Source organism: Notothenia coriiceps, unplaced genomic scaffold (assembly GCF_000735185.1).
Source record: "Notothenia coriiceps isolate Sejong01 unplaced genomic scaffold, NC01 NC01_scaffold00036251, whole genome shotgun sequence".
Lineage (NCBI taxonomy): Eukaryota > Metazoa > Chordata > Actinopteri > Perciformes > Nototheniidae > Notothenia > Notothenia coriiceps.
The window spans coordinates 145,310-167,471 of record NW_011368952.1 but is presented as its reverse complement, the minus strand read 5'-3'; the positions used below and the strand labels follow the sequence as shown (position 1 = coordinate 167,471).

General features: G+C 41.0%; 1 protein-coding gene across 1 annotated transcript in view; it reads left to right on the top strand.

The window, feature by feature from the left end:
- Nucleotides 1-22,162, top strand: part of LOC104963448 (mono-ADP ribosylhydrolase 2) — a 94,873-nt gene that overhangs the window by 60,667 nt on the left and 12,044 nt on the right. The window contains exons 3-8 of the mRNA XM_010792038.1: nucleotides 3,211-3,289; nucleotides 9,067-9,105; nucleotides 15,427-15,465; nucleotides 15,857-15,901; nucleotides 17,229-17,381; nucleotides 17,962-18,030. Of these exons, the coding sequence (XP_010790340.1) occupies nucleotides 3,211-3,289; nucleotides 9,067-9,105; nucleotides 15,427-15,465; nucleotides 15,857-15,901; nucleotides 17,229-17,381; nucleotides 17,962-18,030 (424 nt within the window). The remainder of the gene's footprint in view (nucleotides 1-3,210; nucleotides 3,290-9,066; nucleotides 9,106-15,426; nucleotides 15,466-15,856; nucleotides 15,902-17,228; nucleotides 17,382-17,961; nucleotides 18,031-22,162) is intronic.

The window sequence follows — 22,162 nt, the reverse complement described above, 5'->3', positions numbered from 1 at the left end:
TTTCAGGACAAGTTGTTCACTCAGTTATATTTCTCCTTTCCTTTATCACATCAAACAGAACATAAGTGAAATGTAATCAACTTCAATGGTGTGTGTGTGTGTGTGTGTGTGTGTGTGTGTGTGTGTGTGTGTGTGTGTGTGTGTGTGTGTGTGTGTGTGTGTGTGTGTGTGGTGTGGACATTTCCGTGTGTTTCGATGAAAGGCATACATTCATTTTTCATCCTGTTTCACAGTGGGCAGTCAGTTTTAGAATGGAGCTCCATAAAAGAGTAATGGAAATTCCTGGGGAGCGGCTGTCCTTTGGCCTTCCAGCACCCAGTGGTATGCACTATCTTGGTGTATTATCACTTGTCTCACAATCTGTTTGTCAGCGAGCCCACAACTTCAAAGGAGACTTAAAGCTTTCTTTCATTTTTTATATCTGGGTTGAGGGGTTGAGAGAAGTGAGTCTACCATTTATGAACAAAGCCCCCCCAAGACATTTAGCAAAATAAAATGTTACCATCCTGGATGCAGCTCCTAACATTTACTCCAAAGAGCGGATCATAAACTATTTATAGATATATGCGTGTATGAGCATCAGAAGGGTGCCTCTTTGAATCAGATCCTTGTGTTGGGCAGGGTCAGGAATGGGGCTTAAGCTGGTGAGCTCCCTTTATTTCGCCATAACATCAATATCCTGCATGGAGGAGGATGGGGGACGGATAGCCGCCATTACTGTATGTCTGTTGTGTAAAATTGCCATTATTCAGTCAAACGATTATCTGCTGCCGTGGTGTGTAATGCATCTCTGTGACTGTGACTGATGCCTGCACATCTAGAATCGCTGGAGAAGGGTGAAAGTGAAAGAGGTGACCTTGAGGTGATATGGCTCATTTTAGACATATTATCAAAGTATGGAAAGTGTACACAGTCAGAGGATAGCTTTATACTAGTGCTAATAAACTGACCGTTGTCTCCCTGTTCACAGCATGAGTTATAACACACGGTTGTTCAATTGTTGATTGAATAAATGGCATGACTAGTTATTCCGTAGTTATTGGCGTAAGCTGTGTCTGGGCTTCAGGAAGAACTAGAGAGCATGATGTGCGGGTGATAATGGAGCAATGGTTCCAAGTTGTCCGGTTCCTTTGAATTGCATGCCTCTGTGACTGTCCATTACTTGAATCCATGTTTTCTGACTTTAGTGTTGAATGCACAGGACCTAATGCCATAAGTAAGCTGTATCTTGTTTGAGACTTGATCCACGATGGAGAAAAATGAAGGGTCAAAAGAAGTTTGCTATATTTTCTCTGTGAATACTAAAAGATTTTTAACAAAACAATCCTGTTGAATTCAGCAGAAGGAGAGCTGGTAACATTAGCTGGTGAAAAGCACAGTCCTTGGCTAAATAACAAAGCTAACGACTAATTACTTTCAATGGAGCGAGGTTTAATTGAATAACATTAGCTCCTTTCAAGCTCTTTTCAATAAAAATATGTATTGGGTAAAGGTATTATACGTTTTAATCATATATTCAAAGGTAATTAAAAAACGTTATAAAAAATGTATACATCCTGTTGTATGAAGGATATGTTTCAACAGCAATATAAAATATATATTAAAGAGAATTATGCCTTGCGGTAGTTCCTAACACAAGCTCTAAGCAAACTATTTTACTGAATGTAAATTACTAGTGCCAATAGTGTTTTTAAGTCAAAGCAAATATTTAAATAAAAATTAAATCAAAACCTGTATGCCCCCTTTTTTCACTTCACAATTTTTCAGTATTTGGGAAAAATAAATCCTATTTATGCTAAACTGAATACTTGAATGATTTTGGCCCTGAGGGTGAAAAATAAAATGGTTATAAGATCTCTACTCAGCCAAGAAATTGAGGTAAAATAACTCAAGCATGCTGAAAATTAATTATTTTGTAACACTTTGTAATTATAAACTCCTTGTCATGTATAAGACCCAATGAGCTTGTTCAGCGATTTGTTTTACTGTTTGTTTTGTTCATCAAACAGAAAGAGACATCTCTGCTTTCTAATCTGTTGAAGGTGTAATAAATTCTAAATAAAATGTGTTTTAATTGTATGGCTTACTTTGCTCTGCTGCGTCAACAGCGAAGCTAAGTTTGTGGTTAACAGTTACCACATCGAAAGGTTGGTTTTCAGAGAAACATAAAATACCAACACTGCAACAGTGTTTGGAAGTGTAAAGCTACAGCTTTCAGATAATCCAAAAATGATTCAGTGCACAGGGGGCTCTGGAGCATCAGCAGTGAATACAGAGAGCCAGGTCATCCTGGGAGATTAGAACGTTTGAAATCTCAGTCGACAGCGAGGAAACAGAGGGGTGACCAGCATTGATCCTCAACACCCACTGAGATACTGTATTAACGTTTTTATAACAGCCTTTACTGAATTGTATTGACCTTTCTTCACCAACAGTCATCATACACAGTACATAGATTTATTTTCAGCGTTGTTAAGAAGTCACCTCTGCATGTGATCAACCTAAACTTACAAAATGTAACAACATGTACAGTATATAAGATATTACAGTTTTTGGTGACAGCTTAACTGTTACAAAGCTTTAACTGACATTACTTTACATTTAAGAAATACAGATCTAAGAAAAGTTTTTATTTTTTAAGTTGAAGCTATTTGACCTTTTTATCAAAGCTACCCTTCTTCTCTGTTGTTTTAAATGTTGTTCAAACACTTTTGAGTTTCCCATTAAAAGTTTCAATTTCACCAAATATTTTCTCATGACCTTTGTCTAATGTTTGATATGAAACGTACTAAACCCAATAATCTTCTCTTCAACATTTAATCATGTCTTCATGCGAGTAGTATACTTTATTTGCCGTTATCCTATAACTTTCCATTCGGGTGAGAGTATTCTCCATTGCCTATATTTAATTTTGCAATTTCATGTCGTTACACTTTATATGATACCTAGGCCTGTTGCTCTCCTTTGAACAAAGCACCCATTCCATAATGCTTATTCTGGAAATCTGTCTCAGAGGGTCTAGTTTGGGGGGTCTCGATAGGGAGGGTAACTAATTAGATTTCTGGACGGTTATGATTATGTCCTGCTGCTGCATATTATCATCACATCAAAACATTTTCAGTTATTATTTCTGTCATGTAATTCACCAAAGAGTCTATTCTTGCAATGACACTTATTGCTTTCCTATCTCTTTTTTTTCCTCCTGTGCAGATCACAAGGGTCATTTTCTGTGTCTTCCTCGAGACCGACTTTGCCATCTACAAGAAGAAGATGTCTGTCATTTTCCCAGGTATGTGTGTTTACTTCCTATCGACTGGGTTGCAGAACAATAAAACCATATCTTAAAATGTCCTCTCTTACCATATTGATGTATTGGGCTATTGAATAGATGAAAGATTTGTATGTTGTGTTTCGACAGGGTATTCCCAATATATGATGTCATCACCTATACCTCATTGACCATCTGTATAGACCCAGGCAGCTTTGCCACCTTATTTTTCCAAGAACACATCTGGAGAGAGAGATATGTTTTTTCTGGAAGCAGTAGAATAGCGACCCGTCAGGCTCGGTTGACACCTTCAAATGTAAACAAAGTCAATGCACCCGCACGGCCATTTGGGTGATTAACAGTGAGAATTTATGTTGACAGTTGGTAAAACACACGTCAGGTTCTCTATGGATTGCCTTAATAGGATTAGAATAGTTAGACTTCTTGTCAGCGAACAAGCAAGCTGATATTTTACATAACTGTTGATATTCTGATGAGACTTTAATGTCAGATTTGATTGACTATAATAATAGTCCTCGGCACAGAACGTCTCCTGCGAGGACTTACAATTCAGGGATGCATAGCAACCAATGATTGTCCTTGGTTACTGCCCCTCAACTGTGCATGTGAAATAAACAAACATCCATTATCTTCTACTCCCACTCTCTTTTCTGTCCCTCTGACAATTCCCTCCCCCCATTCACGCCATCATCTTTTTTTCGGGGGGCCAGGAACAGTCACCGGCCTTGATGTGGGCTCCATGGAGGATTGGGTTTAATGGCTGGGAATCTGAAAGAGGCCTAGCATTACCTCCCATTTACCTCACTTTTCTCTCCCCATCTCCCCGAAGGAATACCGGCTCTCAGGCCTTCATCTCGCTGCTCCCAGATGGAGAGTGTTTTCTTCCCCCTGTGCTGCCGTCATCTGTCCCGCTCCACGCCCAGCCTCTACCCTAAAAGATTACATTCTGGGGACAGACCTTAATTATAATGCCTGCCCCCGTTCACCCAGCACCCGTCTCATCATATTAGTGCTGTCAGTGGATACATGCCCTGTATCTCTCCACGACTGAACAGAGAGGAGACAAAACAACAGGCTCTTCAACAAAGGGGAATTTGAAAAGTTCTGAGCGCTCTATTATTATTATTATAAGATAACTCTTTAAAAACTATTGTTTACCATCATGTGATGAGTTGCTAATGAGGGAGGAAGGGGTCAGTCTGTGATTAAAAGTGGGGTCGCACCATGATGCCAGCCCGGCGCTTCTCCTCATCACATCCCCGCGCCTGTCACATGCCCTTTGACCTCCGGGGTCTGAGCCACCTTTGTCACTGCTCTTTGTGTCCGTGTGGGCTAGTATATTAATTCCACTATAGTCTAAGTGGCTTGATAACAGTACCATCCCACTCAGGGTCATTGTCTGAAGTGAGGCAGGCGCGTCTTTTTTTTTTTTAAGCCACGCTCGCCTATTCCTGCTCCGTCTTTCACCGCATGTGCTTCAAAGCTCCAACCATCCTCTCTCTAGGAAAACAAAAGCTCTTTTAAGATGCTGCATGAGGAATATTCAAACTAAAATACTGCTGCTTTGATTGTAGACTAGACTCACAAATAAGGGAGTGAATTCATAGATTTTATCCAGCCAGGCTGCACCACTTGGATGGGTTCACTGGAGTTGATAGGTGTGCTTTAAAGAATGAAATGCTGATTGGTATGATTGCACCATGCAGGGAATGCATAGCGCCGTAGTGTGAGAAGACTTGAATTTAGCCGGCGCAGAGTGGTGAATCAGAGGCTGTGAATTAGCTCTGCAGGTGTGCTCGTACGCTTTCTGAACATCCCATCATCCTCTCTGCTAGAGACAGACAGTCATGGAGATCTTGCAGCAACACTGAAGGCATCACACAGAGGCCAGAGACAATTCTGTCTCTCTAGACCCTCCATATTCCCTCTTTCTCTCTTATAAATCTGCTTGCCACTATCCCATTATGTCATCACTCTACTTTTTTTATCATTCATTACATTACATTCTTCCTCATTATATCAAGGAGGAGCCTCTCCACGGCCTCATATCAGCACGCTGTTATGGAGCTGTTGTGAATAGTGCCTGTGATCTGTCTATCTGTTGAAACGCAGGATCTTCCCCGTGACATCAGCTTCCAGCATGTCTTGTGGCTGAGAGTGGGCACAAAATCGTTTTTTTCATTGAAGTCTTACTATTCTCATTTTTCATTGTATAACTTTTCTCATATTCAAGCAATCTGTCAAGTGACAATGACTGGAGCAGGAACGTGTAAACAGGACATTTGCATACAGGAAATTGCTTTATTACAATGTGCATTCCCACAAGCTGTCACTATGAGGGAGCCACAATATGGTTACATCTCTGCAGAAGGAGGAAACTTAGAAATGGCCGCTGCTGACAGGAATACTCATGCACACCTACATGAAAAGGCACATCGATGTGCAAACATACATATAAAACAAGAAGTTTGACCTCGTCGAGTGCAAAATATTAGAACAGGGCATTTTGTGCCAAGTCCCAACAGAACGGAGCTGCTGTATGGTGAGTACTAATGGAGTTCTCACAAACAGACAAAGGGCTTTTTAACGTACGCCAGCTGAGGGAGCACTTCTGTTATTACGTCTTCATATATTGTGCGAAAGAGGCCTCTAAGGCACTAATAATGAAATATGCAAATAAACAAACAAGCTTATATACACAGCAACTATAGGTAAAGCTTTAGCCTCTGTTGTACCATACACCATCAATTATCCACCTCGCCAACTGAGCTCATAACAAGTGATAAAATGACCTATTCATTACCTTGAGAAGCCATAAACTGTACATATCTCAAAGGTGCTATGGCAATCCTGCTGTCTGGTTAAGAGGACCATCAGAGGTTGCATACCTTTTGGAGAATACACACACTGCAACGAGCTGCCTCAAAATTTCATGTCATTATTATTAATAATATTAATTAATTACCACGGTTGTATTTTTAGAAAAGGTTTAACCATTAATCGACAGAGCTTAATCATTGCAATTAATCACATGACATGATTCGATTAAGTATTCAGATTGGTTTCATAGATTGTGATTGACCACATGCTTGCCTTGGCACGTATTATTTGCGAGCATGAAAGCAGTGAGGCAGCTGTGGTTGTAGAGGGTAAAAGTGTGTTGAAATTGATTCTGGGTACACTCCTTCACTAATATGATCCGGGTGGCTGCCCACAAGCTGGGCTCAATCTCTTCTTCTCCTCAATCAGCCACAGTGCTGACAATATTAACAGCCGACAGATCTGCAGGGCCCGTTACCATCTCCACTTTTTCACTGACTCTCAAATTGACATTGGTTTACATGGCCCTTTATACACTTTATACTCAAAACCCCACAACCCACACACCCATCCCCACATTTCCATAACAGCAGCACCCCCACAACCCTCCCCAATGCTTTAGAAAAAGTAAAGCTGTGATATTCGCACGCTTCTATCACACATGTAATATGTGGACGAAGGATCTGAAGGGCTTCAGGAACCCTGTGAGGGGTGAAAATTAAATCTGTGTTGCTTTCACAAGGCTATCCCTCAGGGCTGGGAAATGAGGAGGCCATGGTGTGTTAATGATGTGATTCTGAAAAAGCACAGTGGCTCAGTCAGCTTTGGCAGATATGAGGATTCAGTTTAGCTCATCATATGGGAAAATGGTCACATGCTTGTACATTTTGAACACTACATGTTCAAAATGTACAAGTGCATGTCCTGCTAACTGCTTATCGGCGTGGCCAGACATGGTTACGTTCAGATAATATATCAATTAGATCATGCTTGGCTGTTATACCGTTTTTAAAGGAGCGCTATGCAGAATTTAGAGTGTCGGCAGGGATTGCATTCAGACGGCTCTCAACATGGAGGCAACTGAGCTGGCAGCTACAGTAAGAACCTTTTCAACATTGCCACACAAGGGCAATAACACCCAACATGAGATGGAAAAATTTAACTTAGAGGAATAGTTATTTCACTTTCTTGTCAAGATTTTGATGAAAACATGAGAGTTCCGAGAGTTCAATATGAGGATTGGTACAATTACTAGCTTAGCAAAGCATATGCTTGAATAAGGAAAAGTAGCCTTGCTGTCTTAAGCAGAAACAAAAAGTGCCTTTAAGTGCTCCTAAATCTCACTAAATACATGTTAAACCAGACATTAGCGAAGTGTACAAACAAGTTGTAGTTTAATTTTGTTTTGTTGGGATGTAGTGATTCTTGAAGTTCAGTACTCACAGCGAGGTAACCAGGCAACCAGTGGATCAGCCAGGCCATGTAACGTGTTGATTACAGAGCTTTTGAGCTAGTGATACTAAAGTTGTGTTTTAGCGCGCAGAAATGACAGAGGCATTGATTCTCTCATCGACCTAACCCTCAGAAAGAAAGCAAATTATCATCTTTCCCTGAATGTCAAACTATTGAAAAGCTGATTACCTGTTTCATAACATAATAGCTGTTGTTCATCCAAAGATAGAGCATGCCATCTAGTAAGAATCCTTTGTCTGAATGTGTTGTCTTAACCCCTAGAGAGAAATGACAGTGTCATACATTGTTATTCTAGACATAGTCACATACATTTCCTGTGTTGACAGCAGTGTTGAGCAGTGGTAATAATGTTATAGCATGTGGCAGTAGCCGAGACACCCTATGTTTCATTTCTTGCACTATTGTTATAGTATATCAGTGGGCCGTCCTTTGTTTCCCCAAGCAGGGTTAGATTAATGCACTGTACCCTTTTATTCAGTGCTATACAAAAGAAAGGTCTGTCGCCGGATCCACAGGGAGCTCTGATGGTTACACTTCTACAGACCAGATGGCAACAGCCTTTCATCAAAGCTAACACTTGCTTGTGCTTGTTAACCACAGCGCAATCATTGCTCAGGCTCTTACACTGCCATACAAACACAAATACAGTCGTAAATATACAGTCACACATCCAACAATGCATATTATAACACAAGCACACACATACTGTATATACAGTGGCTTGAATCAAAGAAAGCTGAGGCATGCTGAGATTTGTGTATGATCCGGGAGCACGACTCTCTAGCTCTCCTCACTTCTCTCTTACACTGCAGTTCCCCCTTAAGGAGCATCCAACGCCTGCTTCTCATCTCCCACTGTGCACCTCAACTCATCCACCCAGAAACAACTTCACTTCACTCAGTCTGTCTCACACAATAGATGTACAGAGAAAGGAAGGGGGAAAAAAAAATTTTTGGGCGCAGTTGTCCACCCCAGCCTGAAGTCCTTGTAATTTGAGGAAATGGGAGCTTTTGGGAAATGTATGCTGAGCCTAACAGTATAGGTTTAATTGAAAAAGAATGTCTCATGAATGTGACCCCCTTTCAAACACACGCACTCACATTCACAGTCATTTGGTGTAATAACTCACCAGATTCAAGTCCAAGGCTGTCTGCTGGGGGAATTTAGGTAGTCTGTGATGGTGGTTGTTAAGATTTCAGAGTATAGCAGCTGGTGTGGAACGAGGAAATGTGAGAGTTTAAACTGCAAGCTTTTTTGTATTTGTGACAGAACAGTTCTATCTTTTTGTACCACATTTCAATCGCATTGTGAGGAAACACTGCATGATTTACTGGTTGACATGTTTAAGCAAGGTACACAGCAGTATGGCATCAAAATACTGTGCTCCCAACATTATAATCAGGACGAAGAGTTGTGATGACTCGCTGTATCGTACATTATAAAATAGCATGCTTTGACACGCTGTCTTTTTCCCCCTCAACCAGACAATGACATGGAGGTTACAGAGGAGCAGCTGAAGGAAGGTGAGTGACAGAATATTTCATGGATGCCTTTTCACCTTAACACCTCCATTAAAGCACACAGAGGCTGAGTGAGTGGCGTAGCTTCAGCAGGCAACAGTGACTCGCTAGGTTTTATGCAGCAGATGAAATTGAATGTTTATTCATTCGGTGACAAGTTATATCCTGGGCCTGACACATTGCAGTTAAAAATACTTCATGTCAGGTACATTACATTACAAGAGCTTATATCCACGGCTAATTCCCAACACCATTCTCTTCATCCGGCTTACATGCACAATGGCTTTAGATCACCTGAAGCGTGTGACAAAAAAACAGCAGAGCAGCATCTCTCCGCAGCATGCGCCAGGCGACGGCAGGAACACAACTGCCAGTGCATAACGCTGTTATCACTGCACCATCTTGGCACACGGCCTGAAACTCCCAGATACTGCTTATCGGGATAAACTATTGACATTTGTCTGTTCACTGATGTCCTGAATAAGCAATTACTTGCAACTGAAAACCTCATGAAAGTGTAAATATATTGTTCTATAGCGAGAGCAATAGATCCGATAGGCAGCAGTTGCTCATATTTTTCCTTGGTAGACAAAATAAACTGTATATAATGTTTGAGAATATGTACAGTGCTCCCTCTAGCAGTTTTCTCCGAGGTACAGTAGGTCTTATAAAGCACCTGTTGGCAACTTTTCTTTACGAGAACGTGGGGATTCAGAACATGGTCTTGCCAGGTCTGAATGCTGTGTCCCTGGAAGACGTCATAGTACACGTGCAACCAACTAAGCAGAAAGCAATGTTTTACTGTCTGTCCAAGGAAGTGTTCAGATTACGGTAGATGTAGAACCCAGGGTGCTATGAAAATGTTTTCCCTCCGAAAGTAACCCCCGTGATTTGCCAATTACACGCATCTGTGTTTTCAATGAAATTCCATTTTGGGTGAACATAAAAGGGTTGTTTTATAAGTGCACTGTAAAATGTGATATTTCAGAGTGAAACAATGTGCACCACGTAATGGCCAAATCATAAAGACTTGGCTGAAAGGAACTGCATTTAAGAGTTTTTCCAAATTCTTAGCGCATGACAGACCATGTTGTTATCTGTCGTGTTGTTCTCCAGCTATTTCACACGGCATACTCTATAATAACATAGCACCAGACCATATCAAGCCAACTGAAATAACCCCTGATAATTCCTCGCTCTGTTGTATCATCCTGCCCCGGTCCAGTTTGGCCTTGTTTGATGGGCCTTCACACCGGTGCCAAGCGCTGGCCTTTTATTCTGCTCCATCAGCCAGAGTTTGAATCAGTGCAGCCTGGAGCTCATTCAAAGGTTCGAATGACTGCCATTCTCACATGGAATGGTGCTTTTGTCTCAGACAGCTCTCTGGAGTTGGTCTCAAAGCCTCACAATCGTTCCCTCTCTCCCACAGGAGTCACGATTTCTTTGTTAGGCATGTATAAAACAGAACAGAGCAGGAGCTATTGAGTTCTCCCAAAGGCTCTTGTGTTCGCGGTCAGCCCGAGGCAGGATGGCCAAGTTAGAATAATCTCTGCTGCAAAGTCTTTTATTCACACCATCTCTCATCTAACAGTTCCAATTGACAAGATGTCACGCCCTTCGCATCCTGATGGTGTGCGGGGATAACGACGTGTCACTCCCCCTCTGTAAATCACCATTTATTTTTGTTTATTAATAGATAACACTTCACAATCCACAAAATCCACAACCAAGGAAGAGAGTGAAGACAATAACAGAGATAAGACTCTTTGTGAGTGTGTGTGTATTTGCAGGCATGTGTGTTTTAAATTGCAACTTTATTAATGATGACTGCATGGGAAAGGTCTGTTAAAGGATATATCGTGCATTGATATTTGTTCACAGAAGTTATTTGTTTTGTGTGTGTAAAGTAATGGAGTGTTTTCCCGGTCGGTAATGTCTTGCCAAAATGCTCTTTGGGGAAATGAATACAGGAGGAAGCTTGGCCCTTTTTTAAAAGAATGTTTTCTTAGAGGCAAACTTGTTTAAGAAGCCATTATCTGGCTATTCTGCCGCTTCAGCCCATTTGGATGTGTAATATTGAAACAGTTATAGGCTTCTTACGATACGATGGACCAAAGATAATTAGATTCTTACACTGGAGGGTGTTAGTATGCAATTAAAATCGTACACCATCCATTTGTCTTCAAGCCTTAAGGTTGTGGGGGATTTTTGAAGATAGCAGTCATGTTTTTTTCTTTGGGGAAATGGGCGCTCGGCTGATCGTGAAAGACTGGACTACATAACGCAGACACTTCAAGGGCGTCAATACACTCTGTGTTGTTAGACAAAACACAATAAGTCATGTTGCCTATTCAACATACCTTCCCATAATCCACAGCAGTAATTCAATATGATTCACAAATTCAATCACCAGCATTAGGAGGGCATAAGTATTTTGTAATAATCTTTATAAATCCTAATTTATCAGGCCTGGCAGCTTAATAGTAACTAATCCATTCACAAAAGGCCTTGGCAAAGCTTTCTAGCATGGGAACACTCAGTCCTTGAGACAACCTCTCTCACAGGAAAGGAATGAAATGATTGTGTACTGCCTGCACTGTAAAGGTTAGGTCTGGTTCGATGTAGCACATAGAAAAGATTAATCATAGGAAACACTCAGATGACGAGATATAGCACAAAGCAGAGGAATAGTGAGCTGGAAAAACAGACAGTCAGCTCAGTGAGACAGACATTATAAGACTCTCCTAATACCACCTCTGTTTTCCCAAACACACTATATTTCACCATTCTGTCTATAGAGCTGGCGAAGCAGGTCACCTATTTGCTATAGTGAATATGTGGAGCACTTTTTAGAATAAATTACACTGCAGCACAGCCGGGTGGAGTGTGTCTGTCAATATGCCTCAGTGTGATCCATCTCACTCCGCGGGGGATTCACTCTCCCCTGCCCATGGGTCAGACATGAGGGGGTTTTAGCCACAGTACTGATGAAGAGAAAGCATTAAGGCTTTCTCCATCGTTGTCCCATGATAAATACACTGGTTGTTGGACTGCAGGTAATTATAGGGTTGCTTTGTCCAACAACTGCTACTGCTGCAACTTTGCAACAGCTAAATGCTTCTTCAGCCTCAGTGGACTGAAGGAATACAAACGGTAAAAAGCCTACAATTAGCACAAACTGATAATGTATATTCTATTTTAAACAAACATCCCGTCTCATATCATATTTAATGTAACGGTTTTAGATGTATTTTTTTATCTTATCCTATAAGTGTTGATTTGCTATGTATTGCTTTTATCAATGCTTCTTTCAATCTTCCCTTAGCACATTTTTTCATTAGACTTTTTACATTTAAAGTGCTATATAAATTCAAATAAAAAATCCTCTATTTGTTACAACAGCAAAAGGACAGTACAGATGAAAGACATACACAACATGAAGAGTAACACATTTCATAAAAGATGCAAACACACAAATCAAATAAGTAAACAACCATGGTAAATAATAAGAAGCCAGTATATTACAAAAGTAATTAAACTAGCATTTTAATAATATTTACTTTAGACCAACCCAACAGGGGAGTTATTCCAATATGAGAAACAGTATTTCATCTCTTATTCAAGAGAGACCTTGTCAACTACAAATAACCCCCTGAAGTGTATTTGCAAAGGAGCGTCACAGATTAACTGTGTGTGTGTGTGTGATGAGCTGTGTTGTGATGTAATCCACATGAAACACAGGCACACCATGCAGATGCTGCGAGCTATAGGAGGAAAAAAGAAAGGCGGAGAGGGTGGGTGAGCCACAGAGGCGGGGGCTGGCACAGAAGTCAAGGGCGGAGGGTATCCTCTTCAGAGCACACCTGAGTTGGCAAGCAGCCCCCACGGTGTCTATTATTTGATATCAGATTGGTATTAGTGAGATTAGTGGATGTCACAGGGCACAGTAAAATGTGAACACTGAGCCAGAAATCAATGCCTGGCTGGGTCTGTTTGCCTTGCATGCTGGAGCTTTCTGGGAGAGACCCAAAGAAGAGAGGGGGAGACGGTGAGAGATGGCACGGAGCGTGGATGGACATGCAGATTAATAACGGCACGTGTGGACAGACAGTGAGCCTCTCCATGGGACGCCATCTTTTAAGCCCCGGCCCCCTGTCGAGCAGCGCTCACAGCACACTTGCACACACACTTTTCACGTGCAAGAGGTCTTTGAAGGATAGCTGTTGGTTATCTCAGACACATTTTTCTCCTTTACACATGTCTCATGAATCTTTCAAGGCCCCCTTTTTTTCTTCTTTTTTGTCCTTTGCTCCAGTTCACATTTCTCAATATGAGATGCTTTCATCAGAACATATCTTCTGTAGTCGATGTTTACTCTACGGTCATGCAAGTAGGACACACTGGGAAGGTTGCACATCAGCATCTGAATAGTTTATGTACTTGTGATACTTCACTCCTGAATGTGATGTTGACATGAATAAATCATTTAAGTGTGTGTGAGACTAACATTGTATTCAAGAAAACACTACAGCGCTGTTGACTCAAGACTCCCGCTCAACACGAGTGCAAGCGACTGCCTTTTATTTACTATATTTCTCAAAGTTGAATTCAGGGGAGCATTGAGGTGTGGACTTGAACTGGAGCCTTTCTACTTGGAGTATGTTAGACCCTCACAGTGAAGATCCTTATACAGTGAGGATGGGGAAGGAAAGCTGGGACAATGCTGCCACCTGCTGTTTGGAGAACATGAGTGAGCCGCCTGCTGGAGCTGCTGCTTTGGATTTTACTCTGAGAGGAACCGTTCTAATTGAATCTTAACTTGAAGATATTATAAATCACTTTTGCCCTAGACAGAATCCATTGTTGTCTTGTTTGTGTGTGTACCCACAATCTGTCCCTTAGCATCCTTTGTCACAAATTGAATGCTGTTGCATTCAATAAGTCAAATACGAATGATCAAATAACAGGGAGGAAATTACATTCAGCCTTTTGTCATTTCTGATATATAGTTGTTTGGGATCACTTTGGACAGACACAACAGCCATGCATAATTTAAAAATACGCAGAAGTAAGGGTGACCTCTTGGCCAGCGAGGCATTCATCTTAACCTGCTTTTCCCAACGGAGTATTCTTCCCAGCCCTCTGTCTGTGGCTCCATCTCAAAATGCCAGTCATGATTAATAGAAAGGATTGCCATCTACTGTGTGTCACCGGCTTCTGTGTGATGGACAGAGGCACTTGAATAAAACATGCAGCACTGGTAGAACTGGCCTTTTCCCCGTTTAATAGAAGCTGGCATTTTTATTGTTCTGAGTGTACGGCAAAATTGCATAATGTGAAAAAATGGTTTCTCTCTACAGCTTGTTAAAAAAGCAATTATAGAAGCTGCACAATAGCCATTGTAGAGCATGTTCCCTTATTGGTGTCATGGCTTTCATTTACTCAATTTGTCCCAAATGTCATTGGTGTGTGTGTGTGTGTGTGTGTGTGTGTGTGTGTGTGTGTGTGTGTGTGTGTGTGTGTGTGTGTGTGTGTGTGTGTGTGTGTGTGTGTGTGTGTTAGAAAAGGGGGTTATGGGGAAACAGATATGATGCAGGAATTAAAGTTGTTTTATGTCACTATTATAATCTTTCTTTTGTGCCACATTGAACGTATTTTGTAAATGTGTGTTACTGTAGGAAGGTAGCAGTTGGGCAGATGCTCTTGTGACAATAAGAGATGGATTAGCAGCAAGTATAATGTATAATGAGCACAACCATGTTTCTTCATAGACTCTTGTGGGAGGTTTTTGCATGCATGCAAGCCAATCAGATGATTCTTTGAGTGCCACATTTAAGTTAATGTTACTGCAGTTTCATGCGTTACTGCTATAACAGTCACCTAAGATTCTATCTAATATCTGAAGTGAAACATTATTTAAAGAACAATTGGTACCAAAAGTAAGATGCAAGCCTGTGGAATAGTTGGCTTGAATTAGTACCAACTGAACCCATCTGATCATTCCACAATTGATGTTAAAAGCTGGTTATAACAATGTCTAGATCAGCTAACAAAAAGTGTCAGGAGTTGTTATTCGCAAGTGCAGTTTCCTTCCAGATAACCTAGACCATGCACAGAAAATCCATTCCTAACCCAGTATGTAAAAAACACATTGTGAAAGTGAAGCTGGTGAACAAGGACGTTTTAAATGTCTTACAAGATGAATACTCTGTCTGGAGACGAACAGTTTGTGATCATTAGTGTGTCTGGTAGCTTTGTTTTTCAAACTTGGACGACCGGCATCATTCCTGTTCAGGCTGATTATTCCTTTCCCTCCCTTTTCAGGTAAAGAAGAAATAGATGATGAAGAAGAGGGTGACAATGGTATGTAGCTCCACAGACCATTAACACATGTTCGCAGCCCCTTCGGCTCTTCCATTGCTTCTTGATGTCATTTGTCATCAAAAAATGAATGTTATATTTGCTCCAATTCAGCCTTTCCATTCTCTGTGCCTCCACTCTAACAAAAAAAAAGTTCTCTTATCATTGAAGCTTGGAACAAAGAAATCCCTCAATTATGTATGGTTTTAGAAGTGACATTTTTCTCACTTAATTTATGCATGTCTTTGTGGTTCCATTGCTCTCATACTGCAGTACAAAGACAAAGCTACACAAAGGCAGGGAATGAAACGGCTGTTTTGAGGTGATATTAAGAGCTGAGTCAATTCGACTCCAGGCACAAGCACTGAACTCAAATGTTTCCCACCTTTTCTAGATGCTGCGGGAAATGAAGACGTGGAAATGGAGAGTCAAAACCCAGGTATGGTACAGTGACAAGCTGCAGCACGGGCGGGGGGGTGATTACCAGTTATTGTATTACCCTACACATCCCTCACTGAGAGGGAAGGCGCACACATTGATCTGACTAGACTCTAGAGGAGATGGGAATTGTACGAGCTGACCGATGGTTTTCACTTCAGCTCCGAGTTTGATTAAATATCCAACCTGATCAGTCTTGTTAGCAGCAGAGGATTAACTACTATACAAAAGTCTAAAATGCATCTGTGCAACCTGGACAACCAGACCTTGAGACCCTGATTTTTTTTGTTTAGCTGACAGCGAAAAGCCTTAAGTGAATTGAGTGTGTGTGTGTGTGTGTGTGTGTGTGTGTGTGTGTGTGTGTGTGTGTGTGTGTGTGTGTGTGTGTGTGTGTGTGTGTGTGTGTGTGTGTGTGTGGCAAGCATTAACTTTGAGCCAGAACCATTCCTCTTTCTCCGAATATCCTCTGCTCTGCTGGTATATAATTAAAATTCTGCATTTGCATACTGGCAGTGAGCAGTGCCTCGCCTCTCTCTCCTGTTTTTGTTTTATTCAAATCCCATTCCATTGACGAAGATTTGACAGATAGAGCCTCTCTGAACATGAATTTTGTAGATATTCTATGAGAGAGCTATGGCAAATGCAGCAACGGGATGCTATTGAAAACCTGAGCTATGTAATTACTTTCTCATGAGACACAAACAGAGAGGGAGGAGGAGCAGAGATATAGAGCTTTGGGCAACACCTGCAGTCTAATTTAGCCAAACATACAGCAGAGGTATCCTTCACGCCTATGTGTGTGTTTATTGCAGGTGGAAACCAGAAACCACAGATCAATAATGTGGTCTTGGTTACTTTGTAAAATATAACCTTTGCTCACAGACCTTTATTAGCACATTTATATACCGCAAGTACACTGTTCCTTCACATTTAGTTCTGTATTATTCCCTTTTAACGCAGATGATGTTCTTTATTTACTAGCACAGAGATGTTAGAAACCGCACCCTGGCAAACACCAGTGATGCAATTATAACACAAACCGTTACATGCTTTATATCCAGCAGTATTGTAAATCAGCTATTTTAGCTTTTACAGCATACATCAAGCACTTTCTCTTCAGAAAATGTTTTCACTTCTTTCGTTGCCTTTCAAACTGAAAAAGAGCAATCTGTTGGTGTGAAAATGTTTTTTTTAGTGATCAGCAATCATGTTTTATGGTCTTATTTTCTGCTGTTGCAGGATTTAATGTGAACACTTTGATTCCCTATGCCTGAATTCATCTTTGCAAAATGTACTTATTTATATATTAAACGTCTGTGTGCCTCCAGATGAAAATTCAGGAAACCAGGAGCCAAATCAAGAAAAGGATAAGGATGAAAATGAAACCCAGGAGAAAGATGAAGACGTAGGAATAGATAACGACGAAGAGAAAGATGAAGACAAAGGCATTGAAAACAATAAAGAGGAAGATAAAGGCAAAGGTATGTACCTAAGGGAGCAATTGTTTGTTTTTTATCATTTTAAATGTAAAAATGGTCAGTCACAAATATTTACTCCAAATTGAAACAGTTTCTGGTGATGATGTGATTTCCTAAATGTGCTTTATCACTGCACTGTATCCAGCAACATATCCACAGGGCAGTGAGGCAGACAGATATGAATCAGTCAGTTCAATGCATGAAACCCTGATGGCTGACATAATGACAGCATGGAAACATAGATGTTTACATTTGTTGGTTTACCAGCAGTCTGAAATTACGGGGCTGGGAGATGGAACACTACAGATAAACAATACGTGTTTACGTAGCTGTCAGTGTTTGAATCAATGCAGATTGAGCTCTCAGCACAGAATGAGGAGGATTTGACTGCAGCATTAGCGATTGGACATACAATATTCTATTACTGAAATGGAACATCATAATACATACACACATAACCAAAGCTGATAACTTTGAAGACATTGCATCATGTTTGCAGACACTTGTGTGTAATCACCTGTCTGCAACAACTGACGTTGTGTGAAAGCGTAACAAACATCAGAGTTGTGCCTCCTTTTTCCAGCAGAGGAAGGGCAGCCTGCTGCAAAGGCAGAAGATGACGACACAGCAAAGCCCACTGTGGAGATGGAAGGTAAGGGATTTGCTATGATTTGATCTGATTGACAGTCCGACATTCTACCAATGTCAATATCTCGTCCACTCTGGCATATTTGTATTCTTATGTATTGAATTATTAGGGCCAGTGTTGTTTTTGCTGTCTGCTGTTTGTCAGAAAAAGTTTTCCATAAGAATCAATCTCAGCCTGTCTAAGATCTACTCCACCCGTGTAAAATCACTTTGTATGGAAAGTACTGGGCATTGCAGGGGGCCTCAGGTGGTGTAACACATCTCTGGAAGCCATGATGGAGCTGCTGGGAACAATCAATCACAGCAGATGAAAAAATAGAATAATCGCTAGACGGAAAAGACAAGAGCTCTTATTATGGATATGTATATGCTCTAGCAAAATCCTCAAGTGTGGTGCCTTCAGGAAACCTTTACCTGCTACAAGTAGCGTGCGGCTCAGAAAATGTGCTGAGGATAGCAACTAACTTTAGATGCAACAAAACAATTGGAGAAGTCATAGACACATCATACATTGGCAAATAACTGAGGTGCAACTCATTGAAACCAACTTTAAAGCTTATTGTGGCTTGTTGCCTTTTGGGAAGTGTTCGGTGTTCGTAGAGTGAAATATTTTTGAACTGCTTTTTATTTCTGTAATGTAAATAGTTCAAGTAAGTTGCAAAATGTTATTCAGGCTCCAGCCGGAGGATTGTCAAGGGCCCCAATTTGCCCAGGGGCAGCACCGCTTCTCATGGATACATTTGGGCCTTTGAGAGGGATAAAATGCGTGGAATACCCTTTACCTTTTTCACCCCTGATGAGTTTTTATGTCTGATTGACGACCCGGGTGACCTGTTCCTTCATGAATATGAGCACTGCCATTCATGGCCAATTCCACATTCACCAACCTGCTGTTGTTATACTCATTGCATCTGTGCTAATCCTTGTTTGTTTGTGTAAGACTAAGTGGCCCAGCTGTTCAATATATTAAGTTGCCTTTTATTATAAAAAATACCTTATATATGTATCACCTGTTTTTAAATATTTCCATTTTCAGTAAGAACATGGTTCTAGGCTTAGTGGCACAGACAAGTAGTCAGAACGTTTTGAGAGACTTACTTACACATTGTTGGTTTTGGTTTTTGTTGACAATGAGTAATATATCAGATGGTATGATTAGAGATATATATAGCTTTTATTTTCATTCAGAAACTCCAATTGAGTCCCATGATAGGGAGGCCATTTTGTTTGGATCAAACTTCTCTATGTGTGTAGCCCGCCCTTTTTGGTCTCTTGCCAAAGGGGATAATCTGTCTTTATTTATCCACATCTTTTCTCCAGCCCACATTGTCACTGATTAAGGCTATTCTCTGGAGAGTTTAAGGGGTTAGATTTGGGAGAACTACCCGCCCCTCTCCCACCACTTCACTCACACAAAGGGGTTGAGTCGCTCCCCCTTCATTTCACTTTCTCTTTGACTGACATCCAATTAATTTTGGTGAGAGCGAACATCACGGATAGATCTATCTGAGATGGCCTTCTCCATGCTCTCTGAAAAGCCATCGTAGTTTGTCCCACAAACACTGCAGGCTCTCCATCACTGGAAGACTTCACCCCGCCTGTTGATTGTGTCTGCCCGGCCCACTAGTGCCTGTCACTGTCCGAGGTTACCTGGGGTTGGGTACTGTGTGGTGGCACTGTCGAGCAGTAAACAGTGGTGTCATTCATGATTGCAGGCAGATTGCATTTTGTATAGAGGGCCTTGGACACTGTGCAGACTCAAACTGTCTCGGATATTGAATCTAATGCGGGCCAGCCCAGCCCAGCTTAGCCACACGTAACCTGCTATTCACAGGCCAGGACCAACGATTCCCAGGCCAATACCCTTTATTAAAATGAATAACTGTAATCAGGCTGCCTGCTCATGGCCATGGAGTTTAAATCTGCTTCATTGAAAGGAATAATACATGATACAAGGAGGAGTATTGAATTGAAAAATGTTAAGGAAGATTACCCCACACACACACACAGGCCTGTAATTATGTCGTGTGCGCGCGTGCGTGTGGTCTTTTTCACCAAGTCTCAACCTTTTATCTTATTTTTTGTGTTTTTGACATTGTCTTAAAATGACAATCAATTAGTTATTTGCAAGCACAAATAATATATATGCATATTTTCTGTTAGCTGTTATGTTTCTCGTGTCCAAATCAGTGGCTCAAAGAAAAATAAATCTAATGCTCTTAAAGGACAAGCAATTATCTGCCTGTAAAGAGATGCTTTCTCATTTGTTTTTAGGTTATTTGAAAATTGATTCATCACAACAATAATGTATCTAAATGAAATCAGCTTTACTAAACATTTGGCTTTGTATGCATTTGATCTCACATTTACCAGCTAGTCCTTTGTTGGGCTCATTCTAGCGTTCGTCATTCAGCCTCTAAAGCAAATGTTCACATATATAACTGATTTGAGAACATGTACAAGGCAGACATATGTATACAGCATTCTCAAATCCCTTTCTTTGCCTCTGTTCATTTATTTCCAGGTGCTCACAGTTATCGGAAATGTCTGCTGACAGCCTGCTGTTGGCACAAAGCTCTATATTGCACATAGGGAAGTGTTTATCACAGCTCTGTGTCTCAGTCCCAGCTCAGTCGCACTAAATAATACAAAGCTTTGTGTTTTATCCATTCTCACTCTCGTCCTCATTATGACTCGGTAAAAACTAGTCAGTCTACCCCATGTTTCTTTCACTGGGTAAAGATGTAGGATATGGCACAGGTTATTTGCTGATGTCTTAACAGTTCATATTACCAAACTGTAGCATCTGTTGTTTACGTTGCAGGTCTATTCGTGAAGTTGTGTTTGAGCACTTAGTCTTGTTTTTCTAAGCTCTAACAATGACTTTAATGTAATGGAATTTTCTAAGCAACCAAGAGCCACACAGTATAACAAATATTATATTGTGAGGATTTCAGCTCCCTGTGTGTGCAGTAGAGATACAGTATGTAAGGGGGTAGGCTGAGGAGAGATTCTTTATCTCCACAATATGGCTTGTATGTATTAGATTTCTCCCTGCACAGGCAATACGATTCTCAGTCTGATATCTGGGATTTTATAAAGGCTCCCCAAATTGAATCAGAAGCCAAGCAGCCTTTATTTATGAATATTCATAACACGCTTTTAAATGGAAACTGAGGTTATATTGTTATTGTGTTTGAAATATCTATCCAGCGAGCCTTAGTGACTTGTGAGAGTGGGCACCCGCTTCAGTAAGCCCATGGAACATACATCAATTAAAATGAGACTTTGCCTAAAGCTAGGTAATAATAAATCTGAGAGGTCTGTGAACAGAAATGTTTTTTCTTTCATGCATGTGTGATTATCCTACTGGAGTCGATAGCTATCGTCTTAGCTTCCAAAGGTAAGATGTAATGGCTGCGCAGATTCAAAGACACCGAGCGAACAGAAGCTCATCCTATTTTTACAATCAAACTTTGAGCAAGTTCCCCCTGTAAAGCATTTGCATGCAATGCGCCAACACAAAGCTGAATAAGGTGTGCAGCGCTGTTCTGTGATAGTATCTCCTACTACACTGCCAGTCGCGTTAGTATGTGCCTATTATCGGCACAGCCTGAATATAAGGCACAGACAGCCTTGCAATCGTGGGAGCTTGAATGTATTTTTCAGTCTTTGATAAAGGTGGCTTCTGCTAGAGGCTTGACTTTGGGAGGACACTACAGAGAATACTTTAAGCATGAGGTCTCTTCCAAAGAAAGGCTGGGTTCAGACTAGTGGTAGAGTAGGACACAGACTCTAATGGCACACTAAGGCCAGCTGGCAGGGGGGATCCTGCAGGGGAGACGGAGACAGACAGACCCAGCAGGCCATCACAACAATCTAAGTCTGAACACAGCAGAGACAAGGCACCATTACACGAGCCCAGAGGCACCGGAGCTCACATTCCCTCCGCTCATCCCTCCCTCGATATTTCTTTTTCTCTCTTTAGACCTGTTGTGTTGTTAAAAAAACATCACAGCAATTCCAGTTCACACTCATTATCAAACTTTGCACTTGTTGTTTGTTACTTTAGTGTCATGACTTTCTTTCTCCTAACGCTTGCCAGGAGGTTTTAAGTATAGATGGATGAGTTTTGT